The sequence below is a fragment of the Sebastes umbrosus genome, chromosome 4 (genome assembly GCF_015220745.1).
Source record: "Sebastes umbrosus isolate fSebUmb1 chromosome 4, fSebUmb1.pri, whole genome shotgun sequence".
Classification (NCBI taxonomy): Eukaryota; Metazoa; Chordata; class Actinopteri; order Perciformes; family Sebastidae; genus Sebastes; species Sebastes umbrosus.
This window is the reverse complement of record NC_051272.1, coordinates 36547437-36569228: the sequence shown is the minus strand read 5'-3', so window position 1 is coordinate 36569228 and position 21792 is coordinate 36547437. Positions and strand designations below refer to the sequence as shown.

The following is a 21792-nucleotide window of genomic DNA, read 5'->3' as shown; positions in this document are numbered from 1 at the left end:
AAAAAAAAAACGTGAAAATCTCACTTTTTTTTAATATGGGACCTTTAAAGAAATAATGAATGAATCGGAATAAGTCACAAGAGATTGCTGATACCAGCTAATACACAGGCCGACGTGAATAAGGGGAGTACCGGCACTTATTTTTTTTTCCACTTCAAGCGCTGACACACACTATAAATATCACAAGCAAATAAAGAGAACTGATTAAAACATATTTTCTGCAAAACACATTCACACACTGCATTGGGACCTGCCTAGCTTTCCAGTTACCCACTAAAACTTTAAGCACTATGTTATGCTGTTTAAGAAGTGGACAAACTGAAATGGTACGATGAAAGCAGCTCTTTAAAGACGCAGGTACTGTAACTGCAGTATTCTTGGTCTTGTTTTTTAAATGATGTGTGAGTTGCTAGATTAAGTTGTTAGAGAACAGGACTCCAAGTAAAAAGCAGAACACTTGTTAAGTGACTTAGTTATAAAAAAGCACCATCAGCAACTGGGATAGATTGAAAATAACCAGAATCTTCTCTCAAAGGCCTTCTACTTTATCAAACTCAACATCTTAGTAGGTCTGGAGGTCTGGAACAGCATCTACAGTTCTACCACATAAAGTTGTATTACTGTATCACTGTGTCGTGCTATTGGCTGTTGAATATTACGAGTCCCTTTGGTTCAGCTGAATTTAATCATGAGAGTGAGAGGGTCTCCCTCTTTCTTGGTGACAATGGCCTGCATCATTCCTGAAGGTGTGTGGAGATACCTTGAGCCTTTAAAGAAGTTCTCAATAAAAGCTCTATCGATCTTTTCGCACTTCCCAATGGCCGCCTCGAAGTTGTTGCTGAGGACGCCGTAGATATTGCCCTTGTCGCTTTTCTTCCCCAAGAACAAGAAGAGGGCGTAGCAGTCCTTGCCGATGGAGGCGCAGAAGTCCACCATCTTCTCGTACATGGTCTTGTTGCTGGAATGCTCTTGGGCGATCTGGACGGACTCGCTGAGGGCCTCCGGGGGGATGCCGTTCTCCTCGGCATCCTCCCTGTCGAGCAGGTGCAGGACCTGCACCGCGATCTGGATCTTAGGGTTCTTGGTGGGCTTCTCCAGCACAGCCCAGACCCAGTCAGGCCCCAGGAGGATGCGCTGCTCGGGCGTCATGGCCGTGCAGTTGAAGGTGTCCGTCATGTTGAGGCTGACGCTCTGAGTGATGTAGGTCATCAGGAAGACCTGTTGGGAGGACAAGATGTTTTTAAAGGCCACTTAAAAGAAATGCTGTGAAATTCTAAAGGGGTACTGTCTTCAGTTTTCTTTGGAAGTATAAAGTTACCTACCTGAGTGAGCACCTCAGGGCTCGGGTGGAACTTGTCCTCTGGGTCTTTGAAGAGGAGGTATTCTTGAGTTCTGGATGAGGCGGTGGTGATGCAGTCGTTGAACAGAGTTATGAAATTGTTGGGTTTGGCAGCGGGGGGCCTCAGTGTGGAGAAGATGCTCGGTCGAGGGGACATGCTCAGATCATTGGAGGCACGGCTGGGGGAGCCACGCTTAAAAGAGGAGAAGAAGTTGAAGTTCTGGAAGGGGTTAGAAGCAGGTTTGGTGATGTTCTGGCCCATGGTGGACTGATTATGGAGGACGGAGATCAGAGGGTGGTCTCCCTGATACACTGGAAAGATAGAATTTGTACCATTAGAGTATAAAGTGTAATCTGACATGAAGATATGGTTGGTAAACATTAAGTATTTTGATAGTTGTGTTCTTGAGGTAAAGAAGAAAACCCTTATCTGTATTAATACTGTCCTGCCATATGGAACCATTGCTACTGTCATTTAACAGTGAAACATGACTATTTTTCCATGTTGCATATTAAAAATCTACCAATTTTCTGTCCACCTATGCAATGCACTAACACAGTAGGAATAACATTGTTTGATTTCAAGAAAAAAAAAAGATGGGTTTTCAAAAAATACTCACCAGGACGGGTCTGGAAGGTTCTGTAGTTCCAAGTACACTACCTGGCCTCTGCTCCTGTCCCCTGCCCTGCTGAGATACACAGGGTGTGTACGGTGCTGTATGTGAAGCTCAGTCGTCAGTCTCCTGACATGTACAGAACTTTCAGTAGAATAAAGAGAATTTCCCATCCCAGGTTTCTGCTGACAGTGTTAGCACGGGGTGTGGTGCTTGTAACTTTTCAAGTTTTAGGTAAGTCAACAAAGGGGTGGGGGGTAAGCCTGAAGGGTTTGATGGGCAAACAAAATACTTAACTGTCTCTCTTCAAAAGGAAGCGCAAACGAGCTTTTAGTTTGGCTCTCACAGTACAATAGTGCTGTAATGTCACATTACAGAATGAGAGGGGAGTTTCACTTCAAATTCATGAATGGGGGGTGGCTGGATGCTTAGGAGGGACTTAAGGGTCACATATGACGTTTATTGTTCTTGTTCTCATCTTTTCGTATGGTAGTCCAGCTGTAGGAGCGTCCAATGGTTTTACTATACCAGTGTGTAAATGCAGGGAAGCGCATACTGTATTATATTAGCCTGAGTTTACTTTCCAAATCCCTTAACATGAACTGTTGACCACTCAGAGGACCAAACACAACAATCCCTACTATACTATTCTGTTGTTATTTGTGCAGCCATGTGCATATACTTAGTAAAAGTAGGTTTTGATTTCTACGTCTTCCCTAAGTGGACAGGGCCACTTAAACGATGCTTGAAAAAAGTGCTGTCCACTAGCATATACAGTATACAGTACAGTAGGGGAGTACTTGGTCAAATGAACCATTAAGTCCTGATTAAGAAGTCCTGAAAAAATAGTACCCTCTAGGAATGCACCGATACCAGTATCGGGTATCGGCTCCGATACTGTGCTCATGTACTCGTACTCGTAATACGGCTCCGATACAACGGCACCGATACCACTTTACGGTGGTGCGCCCGACCCCGCTGGGCCGGGATCCCACCTCAGTCGGGATCCCACCTCAGTCGCCACGCACCGGCCGTCACTTTCATTGCGCCACAGGGTTTTGCTTGCACCCTCTGAGTCGCGCGCAAGACAGGTCGGGTGGGTTGCCGACATCGCCGCAGACCCCTGGCGCCTTTTAAGTGGGCCGAGCCCCGATCTGGCGGCACGACGCGGTTGGGGCGCACTGAGGACAGTGAGCCCCGGTTGACAGTCGCACTGGGAGCAGGGAGCCTCGTCACGGTGTGGCGAGTTCTGGGCGGGGAGCGCTGTAAAGCTGCGGCCGTGAGCCACCTTCGCCCCGAGCCTTTCCAAGCTGACCTAGAGCCGGTCGCGGCGCACCGCCTCGTATGCGGGACTCTCCAGCCTGCCGTGTGTCGCTCACACCCTCCAGCTGGCTGTTAACGAGGGTCTTTTGGCACAGAGAAGTACTCGGTATCGGCGAGTACCCAAATGTAAGTACTTGTACTTGTACTCGGTCTGAAAAAAAGTGGTATGGGTGCATCCCTAGTCCCATCATTTTAAATTGTTGAAACAACACAAGTTCTTTAGTGGCCTGTTAGAGAGTTTATTAACGTAAACACATAACACAAAAATCTATCTTTGATAAGGATTCCTTTTACCCCCCAAACCCTGATAAACTCATCTGTCTCTTTGGCTCTATGCTATGTTCACCAGCTAGTCTCTAACTGTGTCTATCTGCTGTTTGGTGCTGAGCAGGTAGTGTAAAGTGTGTTTATCGACTTTTTCAATGAAAACAGCTGCCTGATGTGGCTGGAACAAGGTTGACAAGCTAAAGTTGTGGGAGGTGAAACCAAAAGAATGAGCTAAAAGACGCTAAAAAAGCTCTAAGGGGAACTGTGGAGTCTCACACATTTATTTGATCCACATTTGATATAAAAATATTGATTAGTGCAGCTTTATTCATTCAGAATTGTAACAATGATATGTACTAGGTTCAGTTGAACAAATGATGTAATGGTGACACTGTTCCTAAATATATCTGGTATTTCTGGACTGGATCATTTTGACCTTCTATGTATTAGTTTGGCCTGAATGGAAGTCGAAACATTTTCCATCTTTCTGATGCTGCTAAATCCTCCCCAACTTTCTTCTGGCATTTTATGTACTGATTAGTTGTTGGATGCTAATCTTTAACTACGAGATCACTGATCCTGTCTTTCAAACTGACCTGTAGACTGTCCCCGGACACATCGCCCACCTGCCTTCAGGTCATTTCATTATCTCCAGTGTCTAGGCTCTTTCTGTCCTGTCACTGATGTAACCTGACCCACCAGATGTTATTTTACACTGAACCATCTGAGAAGCCGTCATTGGAAACTGTTTCTATTTCAAATTTATTTACGTATTTTCAATACTTGGCCGGTGACTGAATGAACAGTCAAACTCAATCAGTCAAACTCTTGCTGAAGCCAGTCGGGAGAAGAGTGAGAACATCTCCTTCAGTGCTGTTCTTTGCTCTTCCTTCAGTGGAGAAATACTCTCTAGTTCTGATAGAACTGATGTTAATGCAGCATCTACGCTAACCTCTTCAGGAGCCTCCATCGTTGTTTAGAACAACCGCCTCTCCGTGTCTCACATACCTAAGCCACGCCTGTAGCTGCCAGTAGGTCCTAACAGAACGCTGAGTGGTCCGTGCTTTGGCTTGCCTGACACAAACGCATTACTTGAAGCCTGACAAGATGGGTTTTCATGTGATATGTGATCCTGCGATTCTCACGTTATCTCATGACATTGTGAGAATCTCTGACGTGTCATGGGTCTGCTTCTTATGAAGACTAGTGGCGTTCGCGTCTGTGCTCTCCAAGTGCCATTCTAGTTACTACTGAATCTTTCCTTGCTGAAATAATGCAACTCATTTCAACAAAGTAACGTGGGTAAGTGTTTGTCCTGTTCAGCCTTTTCACATACGGCCTCCTCTGAGAAGATCTAACAGTTGTAACAATATGTCATTTCAACATGATCATGTTGAGGAGCTCAACACAACCGCCATTATGTGTGTGTGTGTGTGTGTGTGTGTGTGTGTGTGTGTTTCTTTCCTTGCCATCGATTGAATCAGTTTTCAATCTGGCTCTACTCTGGTCTCTTATGAGATCTGAAGTGGCTGACCATTGTGCTTAAATTCTTGTTCCCTCTTTCATCATAGATTCCATAAAATATATTATACTCTGTATGTCAAATGATTGCTATGAAACATTCTCCCCCTTTGACATACCAGTACAGTATATGCAGTGTACAGTATGATCATTTGAGGGTACATTGCATAGGGAAACAAGGAAAGCAGTAAAAAAAAAATACCCCAAAGGCCTAATGAGTAGCAGTTCAGTTCATTATTGTAGAAATAAAAAAAAAAAGATGTTTGTAAGCAATGATTGTTTTCCACATTGTGTTAGTCCACTGGTGTTCCTCAGTCCTCTACAGCAGGACTTCAGAGTGACGGTTGGTGTTACGTGAGATATCAGCGGATAGTAGAAGTAGAAGTAGAAGTATCAGCTCCACACTGCGGTGTTAGGCGGGGCTTGAGGTACAGTGCAGGTGTCTGATTGGTTGCTGCTGTACACGTCTCGGGGTCATTGTCCTTCAAACCAGCGCCGTCTGAGACCGCCTCAGCTCCTTCTGCAGCTCGTCTTGGCTGAGCAGGTACTGGAAGCAAAGCATCATGGGAGTGGTAATGGGTTAGATAGCTGGGAGTTGGTGTTTGCCACTGAGCTGGGATCAGTTAAGTATATATGGGGAAATTGTAAAACACATACGACCATCACAGACTGTTATTTATTAAACTTTGACTTCAGAGGAAACAATGGCAAGGGTTGATGGGAAATGTGGTCCTGCTTTTGAGGGCAGTACCTTAAGGAAGTCCTTCCAACGGTGTCAACAGAGGCCTCATTTGTTATTGAAAATGGTACCAGTTATGTCTAAAGTGCTACACATAACATGTAGCACTGCAGGATGTTATGAGGAAAACGTATCCCAAGTCAGAGCACAAGCAGCTTCACAGCAGAGTTAAGGAACAATAAGCAGATAATTTGACTCGTCATAGCATGAAAACACAGGTGGAACTAATACAGCTACTTGATCATTCCACACTACGATATGTCAGAGATTATACTTCGTATATATTGAACATGTTTAATATTTACGATTTGAGATTGTTGCGTCCAGGATGGACTTCCGAGCCGATAGGGGGATGTAAAAAACACTCTTACCATACTTTACACCACAGGAACATCTGGAAAGATAATCTTTATAACCATCAAAAGATCAGGGCTTTGCTGACGATTGTCGGGAGGAGGGGGAATCGGGCCCAAATTCAGATTGATTCTCGTGTAGTGTGTACCCGGCATAAGCCAGCATGCACAATACAGGACCCTGGAGCTAGCAACCCTACACAGAAGGCAGCCATTATTAAAATTATGAATTACACCTGTGCCCTTCCTGGTATGAAATCTCAAAATGTCTGCTGGGAAAAAGCTGTATTTTCTCTGTTTGATTAGTTCGGGCCACATGGGAAGAATACAACGTGGAATTTCTGAAATAACAAATGAAAGTTTTAACTGAGAATGTCGTCCGTTTGCTCTTCGTGATCCCATATCGTGCTCATTTTCAGGTTCATACTTGTATTTTGTGTTTCTACTAAAACATGTTTACGTGCTGTAATGTTAAAAAAAAACTTTATTTTCCTCATACTGTCTGCTTGAATATACCTGTATTTATCAAAAAATAACAAATGTAGGAATGATTTCATCTTTACAGGTTCTGAGACTTTGAATTGAAACTCTTTCAATAGTAATGAAATAATAGGGTCATATTTATTCCTCTGAGATCTCAAGGCTCAGCTGGATCACTGGAGACATTTGTGGTTTTACATGTTTTTGAGCCAAAGCCTCGGGGTTCAATTACTCAGATGACTTGAGCAAACACGGCGGGAGCAAAAGAACCAAAACTGGCATCTGCCTGATATCAGCAGACCTGAAGTAGCAGCGAGCAGGTTTCACTCCTGAAGTCGTCGTATTACTTGTTTTAATGGGCTTCTCCCTCAGATAAACTCCACAGTTCTTCCATCTGAGTGACTCAAACTTGTGTTAGAAGCGATGAGGAGCGGCTATTGGTGTGTGAAGTCATTAACCAGCAGCTGGTGTGTGTTGGTGCTTACTGTGAGGTTGTTGATGCTTTCAGACAGAGCTTCTATTTGCAACATGGTACCCTCCGTGATCGCCATCTGCAACACACACACACACACACACACACACACACATGATAATGATCACAGACATTAACAATGATGAGTTTCTGAGGCTTTGCTATATGGTGATGAATCAAATTAGCATTTGTGTAAGTACACAGAAGTGTACTATACATCACTGAGTGTGGCTCAGTCAGCAGGCAGCTGCAGATACAGTCCTCGTGCATTACTTCCCATGTCATCTTTAACAGGGTTACCATGGTAATGGGCAATAGCCATCTTGGCTCAGATTGGTCCGCCGAGGCAGAAGCTGGTGTCATAGCCAGCCATGACAGCCACCATGATGATGATGATGAGGATGATGATGATGATGAAAGCAGGTTAGTGGATGAAGCATGCTGTCCACATCTGTTTTTCTTTATTACCTCCTTCCAAGGCCGAGGTTATGTTTTCACCGGCGTTGGTTTGTTTGTTTGCGATGGATTTGAATGAAATCGCTGATACCGAGTACCGACACCGAGTACCGATACGAGTACTTCTCTGTGCCAAAAGACCCTCGTTAACAGCCAGCTGGAGGGTGTGAGCGACACACGGCAGGCTGGGGAGTCCCGCATACGAGGTGGTGCGCCGCGTCCAGCTCTAGGTCGGCTTGGAAAGGCTTGGGGCGAAGGTGCTTCCCGGGGCCGTGGACAAAGTGCTCGCTGCGCCCTCTCTCCCCACCGGGAAGGGACGGGGCCCCCTGCTCCCGGTGCGACTGTTGACCGGGGGGGACTGTCCTTAGTGCGCCCAAACCGCGTCGTGCCCCCAGGGCGGGGCTCGGCCCACGTAAAGGGCGCCAGGGGTCTGTGGCGATGTCAGCAACCTACCCAACCCGTCTTGAAACACGGACCAAGGAGTCTAACGCACGCGTGAGTCAGAGGGTGCAAGCAAAACGCCGTGGCGCAATGAAAGTGAGGGCCGGCGTGTGCCGGCTGAGGTGGGATCCTGGCCCCGCGGAGTCGGCCGCACCACCGACCCATCACGCTGCCGTAAAGTGGTATCGGTGCCGTTGTATCGGAGCTGTTTTGTGAGGACGAGTACATGAGCACAGTACCGGACCCGATACCTGATACCCGATACCCGATACCCGATACCCGATACTGGTATTGGTATCGGTGCATCCCTAAACAATCCATTAGATTTTGGTGGCGATCCGGATCATCATTAAGGATTCCGATCAGCCTGAGCATTTAGACCACAGGGTATAACACATGCGCAGTGTAACTGATGACGCGTTGATGACGCGTGACCCCGCCTCCTTCTGAGAGCAGAGAGATACGTGTGTGGATGTGTGGCGAGACACCGAGGTGCGGGAGCTGCTCGCCGTCCCGTTCTCTTTATACATTTATGGTCCGTCCGCAGTGAGAAAGAAAAAAAGCGGTCGATGACGGGATGACAGACAACGTAGTGTAGCGTTATACAGACATCCGCCGATACGTTACATGGAAACACACCGTGTTAATAATAAGCCGACCACCTCACGGTACCGCCAGCTGTGAGCTGTGATCTGTTTTCAAAGTCATGCACCTTGGCGGAGGTCTGCGCTCTCTGAGTGCCATTCTAGTCTGTAGGAGTGATATTGATTTAATAAGAGAAATACAGGACACAGTGTATGCTTCCTGAAGAAAATACATGTCCCTAATATGATCTGTCTGCCTTTTGTGTAGAAAGAAGGAATCAGTTTTTACACACGTATGATTTTGTTTATTAAATGATTTGATAAATCTTGTTACATTTACATGACCACATGTAAGCTTCCTTTAGTGGAGCAGGATTTTCTCTCCTATAAAAATACTATTTCAGCAAATATGAAAATAACAGTACAAAAGGACCAGCTCAGGTTCAAACTAAACATGCTACTTTATAATTAGCTCTGCAATGACATAAATATTAAATAAAAGCCCTCCATAATATTATGCAAATATTGCACACGTTCATCTCAGAACTGCATTGAACTGGAAAATGATGCGATGGCGGATTCACACATATAAAATCATCTAATGGTGGTGGACAAACGTTAGAGCGATGGCTTAATACTATACAAGAGATATCCATGTACACTTTAGTATGGATTACAGGAAGTGATGTCCAGAGAGATGCTGTGTTCTCTGATGAGGAGTTAGATCATGGCACAGGTTTGAGGCGGCGGTAGGGTTAGTTAGCGTGTAGATTCATGGTCTCAGTAGGAGCAGCTGACTGGTCCACTCTGAATCTCTTCACTCATAAGGCACGGGGGGGTTAGAGGAGCAGGCTGAGGTATTATTATGGGGCCGCAAGCAAAGTAATAGCAGTGACAGCTGATTGGTTGATGGAAAGCATGTCGATACGGTATCGCCATGTCGTTGTCACAGCCGTTGTCACGGTGATGGGTCGGCTCTGCCGTCGTCGAGCCCCACCTGGTCCCTGCAGCGGTCGGGCTCTCTGTCCAGGATCGGGCTCAGGCCTCTGAAGCCGGCGTACGGCCGCACCTGCACCCCGTTCCCCGCAGACTGTCCCGACTGAGGCGAGGACGACTCGATTGGACACACGTAGTCCGTGGATTCGTCCAGCCGCCTCCTCCTGAGGTGAGTCAAGGTAGAGAAGCCCAACTTCTTCGGCTGCAAGGACAAGACATGAACAAGGGATGTGATATATGATAGGACTGAATCACAGCTGAGGAACAAAAAATATAACATCATGGAGTGGTTAAAGTGGCAGTAGGCAACAATATTTTGGCATAATTTGGCAAAAATTCCATAATAACCTTTCAGCATATTGTAATTCAAGTGATCTGAGAGAAAACTACAACTCTGCTCCTCCTCATGGCTCTGTTTACAGGCTTTAGAAAATCTTGCCCGTGACGGCAGACTTTGACCAATCACAGGTCATTTCAGAGAGAGCGTTCCTACTGGCTGTTCCACAAAAGGAGATGCGCGTTCACGTCTGGTCTCTGCAGATAGTGAAAGCCTCGGTCAATGGCGGAACAACCTACTGGAAAGCTTGCTATTCCAGCATTGGCAGCAACTGCCTACACCTCAAAACAACCCAAAAAAAGAAAGACAGACTTTCAAAAAGACAGTCCAAACTGTTGATGTCGTTAGAAGGTAATGTGTAGCTCGCTGCGGTAGCCTCCTCAGATGTAGCGAGCACGTATGAAGCGCGTGCATATGCCCGTTCTCGTGTGGGGGGAGGGGCTTCGGACAGAGAGGGGAGAGCGGAGAGAGGAGAGAGAGGAGAGAGCAGCTCGAGGGGATGCAGGATTTTGCGTTTTCCGGATTTCTACGCACTGCAGCTTTAAGATCTGATCTGATGATAATAATAATCATTTTAGTTTATCACAACTTATTTTTGTAGTTTTGGCTATCATTTAGTATTTTAACAACTTTAAAAGATTTGCTCTAATCAATTTTTACATTAAAATCAATTTGTATTGTCGCACACAGTGAAAATGATCCTCTGCATTTAGGAGCAATGGGCAGCTACTATACAGCGTCCAGGGGGCAGTTTTGGGGTGGGGGGGGGGTGCGTTGGCAGTACCCATAAGGCAAATTGGTACCTCTCCAGCTACTTGTCCACATTCTGCACTTGGTCCATGTGGGGACTTGAACTGGCAACCCTCCGGTTCCCACGGCAAGTTCCCACGGACTGAGCTACTGCCGCCCAACTGACTCATTCAGGCTGCAGGTCCCATCAGCTCTATGGAGCTCTGTGAGTACAATATGTTGAGTACATTGAATCAAGCTGATAGCACTCTTTGCATACAAGGTACGTACAAGGACGTTATGTATTGGTGCATCCGACGCCGCCAAGTACCGCCACAGACTGTCCAGGAGCTCACTGATGCCCTGATCCAGGTCTGGGAGTAGAACCCCCAGGACACCATCCGCCGACTCATCAAGAGCATGCCCAGACGTTGTCGGGAATGCATACAAGCACGCGGGGGCCGTACACACTACTGAGTCACATTATGAGTTGCCGTGATGAAATTCAGGCAAGTTGGATCAGCCCGTGATTTCATTTTTTTACTTTGATTTGGGGTGTGATTTTGAATCCAGACCTCAGTGGGTTGATGATTTTGGTTTCCATTGACCGTCGTTACTTCATTTTGTTCTCAACTAATTATACAATGTACATCAGTAAAGATTTTCAACTTGAATAATTTGTTCATCAAGATCTGATGTGTTATTTAAGTGTTCCCTTCATTTTTTTAGAGCAGTCTATCTGGAAGCAGTGTCTTCTTGTCTCCATACTGTAGCGGCTTACACAGAAGTGTCCTCTAAGCTTGCTCTTGCTGACTAAAGCCGCTGTGATATTATTACAATTATACTATAGGATATCACCGGGTAGCTGGCTGGTCCTCAGTGAGGAGACACACACACACACACACAAACACACACACACACACACACACACATCAGCGTATGTGCACACAGGAGCACAGCTGAGGCTGTGGTCGGTCCCATGTTTACTCTGCTCTCATGGCTTAAACTCACTGAAGGGCTCAGAGCTTAAAGCGAGCTGACACACCCGGGTTTCTCCTCGGATTAAGGTGCTTTCTCTCTACACATGCAGGAAGAGAACAGTGTGTTCTCTTCACGCTAGTAGCCTCCTTCCTCTTCCACTCCGTATAGTGGTGCTTGCTCATGTATTATCTTACCTTGACTTTAGCTGTGATGCTGAGCGGGCTGTACCCTGCTGCCTCAGTGTACTCCCTCTTCTCCTGATGAGCTTGTGCTCCCACCAGGCTGTTGAAGTTGGTGGTTAGGTGGCGTCTCAGCAGTGTTTTCTGAGCAGGGATGTTCAGCAGCATGGCCAGTGTGTCCGAGCTAAACCGAGGTTCCAGCATCTGTGACGGGAGAGATGCATTCAACGTCCTTTCTGTAGCGTTTTGGTTTTTTTTTGTCCCATAAACTGTGCGATCATGTGTACTCACGAGCAGCCCTCCGTGCACGCCGCTGCCCCTCAGGTTGGGTGCGTACTCTGCCAGATCCACAGATCTCAGCCACTCCATGACTCGGTGGTTGGACCACTGGACCACCTCACTGGGAGTGAACTGGTTCTGAAACACACACAAATGCATGCATGTTTTAGATTTTTTTTTAAATTTAGACAATTTTATTTTCTAAAATATGTTTTCTTAAACGTACCATTCAAACATCTAAAAACTGTAGCACTGCATTCAAAAACGGTTAGCACCCATTTAAACATTACATGATGTGGAGTTAAAGGTCCCATATCGTGCTCATTTTCAGGTTCATACTTGTATTTTGTGTTTCTACTAGAACATGTTTACATGCTGTAATGTTCAAAAAACACTTTATTTTCCTCATACTGTCTACCTGAATATACCTGTATTTACCCTCTGTCTTAAACGCTCCATTTTAGCGCATTTCGACGGAATTGCAACGGAATTGCGTTGCTAGGCAACAGCATGGGTCCATGTTTACTTCCTGCCAGCTGATGACATTCACATACACAGCAACCAGGAATAAACTGGGACACATTTAGAATGTTTACATTTAAAATTGTGTAAAGGGTCTAAATATTGTATATTTGTGACATCACAAATGGACAGAAATCCTGACAGCTTTTTTCAAATGCAGAGTTTCTGAATACGGGCTGTGTGTATTTCTCTGTGGATTGAGCGTTTCGATACTTTCACAGTATTTATACAGGACTTAAACCTGTTTTATAATAAAAAAAACATGAAAATCTCACTTTTTTATAAATATGGGACCTTTAAGTTAAACCAAGGGAAGTTTATTTCTTTAATAATTCAACGTGCTGTATGGCATTAAGATAAGGTATCAAAGAAACACAAGGCAATATAAAAAGGCACATATTAATAGGATTTTTAAAAAGAAAAATAACATGGGAAGGAAATAGGCTAAACTGTGAAATACAGAGAGCTTTCCCTGGCGGTGGTAGGCTCAATCAGCATCGTGTGAACTTGTTTTTCTTGAATATAACACACGTTTATTTATATGTGAAAGTCCTGCGCTCCAGCTTTAAAGACTCAATTTATAAGGAACAAGAGTTTGGAGCAGGATCAAATGGAGCGGGAGATGGACAGGCGGTTCTGTGCGGCGTCGGCAGTTATGCAGACGCTGTACCGGACCGTCGTGGTGAAGAGGGAGCTGAGCCGGAAGGCGGAGCTCTCGATTTACCGCTCCATCTACGTTCCAACCCTCACCTATGGTCATGAGCTTTGGGTAGTGTCCGAAAGAATGAGATAGCGAATACAAGCAGCTGAAATGAGCTTCCTTCATAGGGTGGCTGGGCTCAGCCTTAGAGATAGGGTGATGAGCTCAGACACCTGGAGGGAGCTCGGCTCGGAGTAGAGCCGCTGCTCCTTTGTGTCGAAAGGGGGCCAGCTGAGGTGGTTCAACATCTGATTAATGATTTTCCAGGCACATCCACCTGGTGCCTGGAAACACGCTGCATCTGGTCTAGCCTAGGAACGCCTCGGCGTCCCACAGGAAGAGCTGGAACGTTGCTGGGGATCGGGACGTCTGGAATACCCTGCTAAGCCTGCTGACCCGGATAAGCGGAATGCAATGGATGGAGAGTTTGGAGCAGACCTTCTAGTTTCTAGACCTTCTAGTTTGTTCAGATATGTGGTGCATAGAAACATAGAAACATAGAAACACTGCTCAAGAAGCCAAAAAACAGCTCATCTTTAAACAAACACACACACGCACACCTACTGACCTCGTTGCTGGGCCTGCGTTTGAGGCAGCTGGAGTTAAACTTGTTGACATGGAGAACATGAATGGCACATTTGATGCTGAGGTGATGCAGCTGGCTGGTCACTTTAAGGAATAACAAGTCATTCTGAGATTGAGGCAAGACAGAAGGAGAGAAGAGAAAGTGAGCATCTACAGTAGTCTCTGCATTCACGTTTTTTTGGTATGTCAAGTTTTGAATTCATGTATCATCTGAAAGATAACCCACGCTCCCTGATTCCCCCTTGAACCCTGATGGTTGAAACTTTGAAGCAGTGTGACCGATCATTTTGATCGTCAGTTACAAACTGACCACAGTGAGGTACTGCAGCATCTGCCCATCAACTCTCCCGTCATTAAACTGGTCTTTGTATTGAGGAAGTCCGATGTCATCGAGCCAACCTTTGGAACAGAAGATATCACAGTTTGAATGGAAGTGAACTTCAGAGTGAAGTGATTTTAAGTGTGTGATTTTCAGTGCGTACGGGTGACCCAGATGTAATCGAGCTCTGCAGACTTCTCCGGCTGCCTGCTGCTCGACGCCTTGATGGCCAGCTGGAGCTTCTTCCTGTGGAGCGGATTCTTCATCGCCAGCTCCTGCAGACACAGTGAGAGAATAACCTGTTTCATCTGGTCACAGTTACTTCCATCTTACAGATGAAACCTACAGCTTCACCTGAGAAAGAAAGAATTTACTGTAGCACCGTTACTTCCGTGGCTGTGTGGCGTGGTGGCTGTGTGGCATGGTGGCTGCGTGATTCACGCGTCGGGTGTTCACACCAGCTGCGTTGCAGCTGCTTGTCGGTTGCGTTTCTGCTGCTGCAGCTGCTGCTGTCAGCCCTTTCTTTCTACATAGAGTTTGCCTTTTAATGGCCATTTCATTTCATTATAAATATCATTTATATTTATTTTAGACAGAGAAAGGTTAAGAAACGTGTGGTAATTTGTAAATAATAGTAATAATCCACAATTAAAACTCTGTACTATATTCATTCATGGAGCTTTCCAAGTCACTGCATGTTCTACAACATTGTCAGGCACATATTTCAGAATGAAAGCCTCGTGTTAACAAATGAAGAAATTCTGTCTACAGAAAAAACGCTTGAGGGCACCCGATGCGTGAATCACACAGCCACCACGCCACGCAGCCGCCACGCGCTCCTGACGTTCCCTGTGTGTGCCGGACGTTAGAGTGAATTATCTAAATGAAATTGTCCTGATGAGAGAGCCCAGAGAGGTGGACAATGTGACAGCGTTGAAGGCGAAACTAACAAGCAGGTTGACGAGCAGAGACAGCCATGGCTAAATGCCAGATAGACAGACAAGACAGCCAACATAACCAGACAGGTAGAACTGACACATGAGCTGACAGGCTGAAAGAATGGAGGGTGATTTTGTCAGACAGATGTGTCGTGAAACCTGCTCCGTACAGAGGAGGTGGTCTGTGTGTACCTTCTCCAGGTCTTGCAGCGTGGCTGACAGTAGAGTATCACCGCCGGTGATCCAGTGGCAAGCGAGAATGCCGTACTGGCCGAGTCCAATCTCCTCGAGCCAGTCGCACACCTGCTCTGTGCTCCACTTACTGAAGGGCATCTTCAGGTCTCTGCCATGGAGAAGAAAAGAGTACAGATTCACACTGAGCAGAGACACGCACAGAATTTAATCTGCGCAATAGATCCAACGTGCCACAAAATTAACTAATTCACTCAAGTCTTTGTACATTTCAGCTCCTTTACAACTTTATTGCCGACCATTTACCAAATAAATATATTGTTGATTTTCAATTTTCAATCCATTATCCCTACCATCCAGGTAGCTGCAGCTTCGAATTCATATTAGTATAACATGAGTGGGATGGGGAATCCATCACAAGTGTACATTGAATATCTGCAGTTTTTCTGCATTTTAAACAGACCCGAACACGTGAAGAGAATCATGTCCATTTTGCTGACTATTTCCAAGTACAAACAGCACATGATGCCTCACATCCCGCAACCAGTAGACAGTAGAGGCTGCCAGTGCTCCTCTACAATCTCACTGTGATTGACAAAGATATGACCCCTTGACTCCGTGGTAATAATGCAGGCTAATAAGAGCTGAGCACAACAGTATTCCCTCCCTCTGCTGCAGGAGATATTTAATACACACATAAGATGTGTCAGTATCACTGTGTCTTTATACCGTGTGTTCCCTGAATGGGACAATCTCGCTCCAGCTGTAGCTCTGAAGCCTCCCCTCTTGAACTCCCCCAGCTCGGGGTCGTGACCCTGGGCAGGACTGCCTGACTGGCTGCGACGGATCCTGGGGACAACCAAAACACTGATGATGAGTGTGTGACGGGAAAATGGAAAAAGGGAAAGGGACTGAGATAATGTGGCAACGTGACAGCAAAACAAAAAGATATTGTTAATGTTATTGTTAACTACTCTACTGTATGTGCATATATATATATATATATATATATCTTCAAAACTTACTTCCCCCAGAGTCTTTTAATGCCTCTGTCTCTGTGATTCTTCCTGTTCTCTGGTGAGACGGGGGACTGCTGTCCAGAGTCCACTCCAGAGGACAGGGGGGACTGGTCTGACAGAAGACACTCCTCCAGCTTCTCTGGATGTCCTGCCGGACAAAAACACAACAATAGGAGAGTTGACACACAATGAGGGCTATGAGGGCTTAGAGCATGATGATAGAAGTGTGTGATGGCCGAAAGTGTTTGTTAGGCAGCTTGTTTCTAAAATAAATGACTTGATGCAGCTGTATAGTAGTAGTGGCCTTATGGAGTATCAGATCAGTAGTTGTACATTAACATCTCTACCAGTAATGATTGCTTGAACTGTCCCAGCTTCACGGTGTCATAATGATGCAACAGGAGCCTACTGTTCTCCGCTCGCTCTGGAGGCAGTCGTTCTCAATAAACACAATAATGCATGAAGCCTGTGTGATTTCTCTTCTATGCTGTATACTCCTGCACTACAAAGAAGTACATTTCACCCTGGGCATAGCATTCACTCATCTCATGTGGAGCTCACTGATCCAACAGGATGGTAACATCACAGAGTTACAGAGTTTATAGGGGTTGAGATGTAATACCCACCACCCTCATAGAGGTCATGTTTGCCAGGAGATCCTGAGACAGAGGAGGTCAGTGAAGGTAGAAGAAAAGCCAGCAGAAATAAAGCAGAAGCCAGGATTAGTCACTCCCTTTATCTCCAAAATAAACACTGTTTACATGTTCAGTGTCTAAAGCAGCAACATGCAAATCTCCGAGCCTCAGGCAGGTGCCAAACTGGGCCAGAAAACTCCGACGGGATCAAGTCTGCTTGTTTACATGAAACTGCTATTTGTTCTGCAGTTACTGAGAGAGTGGGAGGTTCTGTATGAGAGATCGACCGGTGCCGACAGGACGACCTGAAGAAGAATGAGGTCATCCCGCACCCGGTTTCTTTCTTGAAACGTTCCCATCAAACGCCTGACCAGAGGCTGAAAAAGAGAAGTTGAACCAAGGTGGTGCTAAAACAAACAATTCTGTTGCCATCTAAATGACGTGTTTGATGGGAAGTTGGGCGATTCTTTTTTATCTGACGCCTGTTTACTTTGAGCAATTGCTCGCCTTGCTCTTTGTCAGCGGTATCCTGCTTCAGACTGTCAGAGAGAGAGAGAGAGAGAGAGTGAGAGAGAGAGAGAGAGAGAGAGAGAGAGAGAGTGCTGGCTGAGGCGGGGGAGAGCAACGGGGGGCGGGGGGGATGTCAGGTTGCATCTCTGTTTGTTTCCTTTGGATGTCTAAGCTAGTTGAAGTGCACACATCCCTCGCCCTCTCACAGCCCTCTGATGAGCGTCCTGCTGCCAGCGCTGGCTTTGTGCAGGCTGATACACGGCTGGCTGCGAGCTTATATGCCTATTAGCTTTAAGTGTGTGTGAGAGTTTCAGCGAATGCTGATGTGAGAGAGCGGGGGGTTATCTTCCGACAGCTCTCGTGAAGGAGTCCTGATAATCCCGGCTATAGAGCAGCTTGATCCTCTGTGAAAACAGCTCGTCACCCCTGACACCGCTCACCTCCAAGGTAGCGGCTGTCAGTCTGGTGTGACACGAGTCTTATTCATCAGAAAAAGCTTGTTTTGTAATGACTTCAGAGTCAGAGCAACAACTCAGTTCTGGTGACATTTTGAATTAGCATACCGTACCTAAAGCCGGAGCGCTGGCACTCCTGCAGCGAACTGCAGCCACGAACACAAAGACAGGAGGAAGGGAGGAAAGGAAGGAAGGGCACAGAGAAGGAAGCAGTTGGAGCAGAGTTAGTTGATGTTAGTTGAGTTGGAGAGTTATTTAAAAGTTACAGTTTACTTTGGTACATTAAAAGCTCTGTTTAAGAAGATCATTATTTTCCCACTTAAAGCTAGCGTTGGTAATCTTCAGAAACCAGCCGGAGTACGCTAGATTTAATAGAAATCATCCCACCTAAAAACCAAGCCCAGTCGGGCCAAATTAAATGATAGGACGGGCTTATTACAGTCCTGAGACGGGCACAGATAGCACATTTCTCACTTTGTTTTGTCAGAGGCCATGTTCAGATCTGGTATTAACATGCGTCCACAGTGATCTGATCACAAGTGGACAGCTCTAAGTACAGGTGTGAACGCACTCAAGACGCATTGAGGACGCATTGAGATCGGATCTTTCAGACGACATTCAGAGGTGGTCTGGGACACATATGACCACATTCTTTTAGCAATGTGAACGCGTATGTGTCCCGGGCCACATTAAAGGTCCCATATCGTGCTTATTTTCAGGTTCATACTTGTATTTTGTGTTTCTAATAGAACATGTTTACATGCTGTAATGTTAAAAAAAAACTTTATTTTCCTCATACTGTCTGTCTGAATATAGCTGTGTTCACCCTCTGTCTGAAACGCTCCGTTTTAGTGCATTTCAACGGAATTGCAACAGAATTGCGTTGCTAGGCAAAAGGTTTGGTCCATGTTTACTTCCTGTCAGCTGATGTTATTTACATACACTGCAACAGGAAATAAACTGGAACATATTTAGAATGTTTATGTTTAAAACCATGTAATGCTCTAAATATTGTAGATTTGTGACATCACAAATGGACAGAAATCCTAACGGCTTGTTTCAAACGCACAATTTCTGAATACGGGCTGTGTGTGTTTCTCCGTATATTGAGCGTTTTGATATGGTTAAACAGTATTTATATATCACTTAAACCTGCTTTATAATATAAAAGACATGACAATCTCACTTTTTACAATATGAGACCTTTAAGGACCGCCTACTCTACTGACATCCCGCTGGGATCAGCAGGTTCTCTGAGCTCCTCGTGTGAATAAACAGACAGACACGGGCGCTGGTCTGCCTCACAGCATGGAAACGGCCTCTGTGCTCTACTGTATCCTGTCGGTACAACTGTATTTTATTAAATTATATCTTGTTTATAGGCTACATAATCTACAGACTATCAGACTGGGAACAGGAAGTGCATTATTATCATACTGTCGGAGATGGCTGCTTTGCGCGGAGCTGACACCCGACCGACCACCTGCTCGCTCTCTTCTCCCCGGCTCTCTGAAGCTCTGCACGCTGCTGTTGCCTGGTAAAGGTAGTTGTGTCGATGGCACGGAGGTTCCCGGGGACCGCCGGTACAATAACTTTATATTTTGAAGTTAATAAAAATGTATCCGAATTCAGGAATATGTAGGATATTACTACTGAAATTCCTGTAATATTACGTCACAACGTCTGCTGTATCAGCCGTGTGTTTACTGCATGTTTATTTGCATATACGTAGAGCGGGGAAGTGAGATTGGATCACAACTGGTTACTGAAGACGCATGTGGAGACGCGTTCTAATGCCAGGTGTGAACAGACATACTTAAAGCTGTCCACTTGTGATCTGAGGACACATGTTAATACCAGGTCTGAACGGGGCCAGAGTGTGATGGTCACAGCCACACAGGGTAATATCATTCCAGTTCACACTCTCTCACCTCATTAGTTTGGTATCTACACAGGTTCATTTAATTTGCAGTCAATCCAGTTTTGTATTTATTCTATTTCATCTCAAAAGATTTCGGTATCATATTTAAAGTCCGAATTCATTCAGATTATGGAATTATAATTCTACATAATAGGTCAAACAAGAGTGTGACTTGTACGACGGGTCTAGACCCCTCCTCAAAATGACTGTACTGTCAAAGGACAACCAGAGTATTCTGCATCCGGGAACATGTTTTCATTTAAAGCCTTGTATGAGCCACTTAACAACACATTTTGCTAATGGTTCTTGCATGAGGCCCAATGTCCCTCTTACAGACTCCACTGTCATTAACACAGTCTTCTATCAAAGGTAGAAACTACTGAACATGATCTCTGTGTTGCTCAGAGGAACTCACTGAGACGGTAGTCGTGCCCGTGGCCGTGGACAGGAAATGCATCATCATCATCATCTCCGTTCAGCTCGACCCTCACCTCCCTCTTTTTACTCTTTAGTTTCCCCGGCAGAGTCTGGTACTTGCTCAGCTCCATGTCGGGGTTCTGGAGGATATCAAAAAACAAAACAGTGAGTTATTTTTTAGTCGTCTAGCATCAACTTCCAAAATAAAAGAGCCATAATGTCTGTTGAAAGTACGCTAACAGACGTCTACTAGCCTTTAATCACAATTCACTGCAGTTTGAGTTCTAATGAACAATATTCTCGACAGATAACTCTGATGGAGTGGACACCGTTTTCTTCATCTGCTTCTGATACTATAGTTATGGCTTAAAAAGATTGAAACTCAGTGGTGTGAGATGTGACTTTTATGTAAATCACATTTCCCCTACTGGCCTAAATCTCTGGACTCCTGATCTGATTGGCTCCTTGTGCTCTGGAGCATAACGTAGTGTCCTCTGGAGGCCGACTGGGTGATGAGAGCAGAGAGAAACATCTGGAGGCAGCCATGATGCCGAGCACTACTGACACACACCCTTTGTGTGTGTGTGTGTGTGTGTGTGTGTGTGTAGGGCTGTGATCAGGACACATTTGTTCTTTTACTCAGAGGGGGAACTTTGCTTTTCACCGGCAACAATCAATTTCAGAAAGCAGTGTTGGAAAGTAACTAAGTAAATTTACTGAAGTACTGTAGTTAAAGGGACTGTTTGTAACTTCTTACACATATAAATCATTGCGGGTCGGTGTCCCATGCGCGCTCGCGTGTGGCTACGCTGTTCTGACTCAGACTCCAACACAAACTACAGTGAAGCACCAAAACCTCTTGGTTGTATCTAGTGAAGCCCGTCTGTTAAACAGTGTTGGTCGCGGTCGGAGGACGCGGGGGAGACCGTAGCTTTGGTCTCCAGGACCGGAGTCTCTGCTGTACTCTGCTCCTCTGCTCCTCTGCTCCTCTGCTCCTCTGCCTGTCTTCACTCACACACCGCGCTCGTTCTCGCTCTTTCTCTCAACTCTCACGTGCATGAGCGCACACTCCACACTGCAGAAGAGTTAGTTTAGCTCTGAGAATATCTAGTGAATGTACAGTGGACGTTTGTGCAGAAATAACTGCTGCAGCTCCTCCAGACCAACAGAGGTTTCCCGTGTCTTGTGAAGTGACGGGGCTCCGCAGAGAGAAACGTTATCGTCTCCGACCAAAACTCCGGTGTCTCCCATGTTCCCTCCGGCCGCGGTCGGGAGGCTGAGGCAGGAAAAGCCAACACTAGGATCAGCAATGATTCATGGAGAGACCTTCGTCTGGTCAGCTAACATTACTGCCAAGCAGCTGGAATATAGAGTGATATTGTGCTTTTAGCTGACGTGTGTCGCCTCACTGTTTTGAGCGATGCTCGTTCATGTCTATGTAGAGCGAGCACGAGCGCGAGCAACGCTGACTTTAGTTGACATAACGGCC

At 45.7% G+C, this 21792-nt stretch overlaps 1 protein-coding gene across 5 annotated transcripts in view; it reads right to left on the bottom strand.

The window, feature by feature from the left end:
• Positions 1 to 21792, bottom strand: part of ppfibp2b (PPFIA binding protein 2b) — a 111096-nt gene continuing 89304 nt past the window's right edge. For 2 of the 5 annotated variants that reach the window (XM_037767637.1, XM_037767638.1), the window contains 14 exons: positions 20302 to 20443; positions 16372 to 16513; positions 16076 to 16195; positions 15347 to 15497; positions 14380 to 14491; positions 14208 to 14296; positions 13881 to 14003; positions 12103 to 12228; positions 11827 to 12015; positions 9587 to 9787; positions 7122 to 7187; positions 1960 to 2028; positions 1323 to 1532; positions 2 to 1218 (listed from right to left, as the gene is read on the bottom strand). In XM_037767637.1, the coding sequence (XP_037623565.1) occupies positions 673 to 1218; positions 1323 to 1532; positions 1960 to 2028; positions 7122 to 7187; positions 9587 to 9787; positions 11827 to 12015; positions 12103 to 12228; positions 13881 to 14003; positions 14208 to 14296; positions 14380 to 14491; positions 15347 to 15497; positions 16076 to 16195; positions 16372 to 16513; positions 20302 to 20443 (2286 nt within the window). In that variant the 3' untranslated portion in view covers positions 2 to 672. Of the gene's footprint in view, positions 1219 to 1322; positions 1533 to 1959; positions 2029 to 3501; positions 5612 to 7121; positions 7188 to 9586; positions 9788 to 11826; positions 12016 to 12102; positions 12229 to 13880; positions 14004 to 14207; positions 14297 to 14379; positions 14492 to 15346; positions 15498 to 16075; positions 16196 to 16371; positions 16514 to 20301; positions 20444 to 21792 lie in introns of those variants that run through there. The other 3 variants (XM_037767635.1, XM_037767636.1, XM_037767634.1) reach the window with 2 other exon arrangements.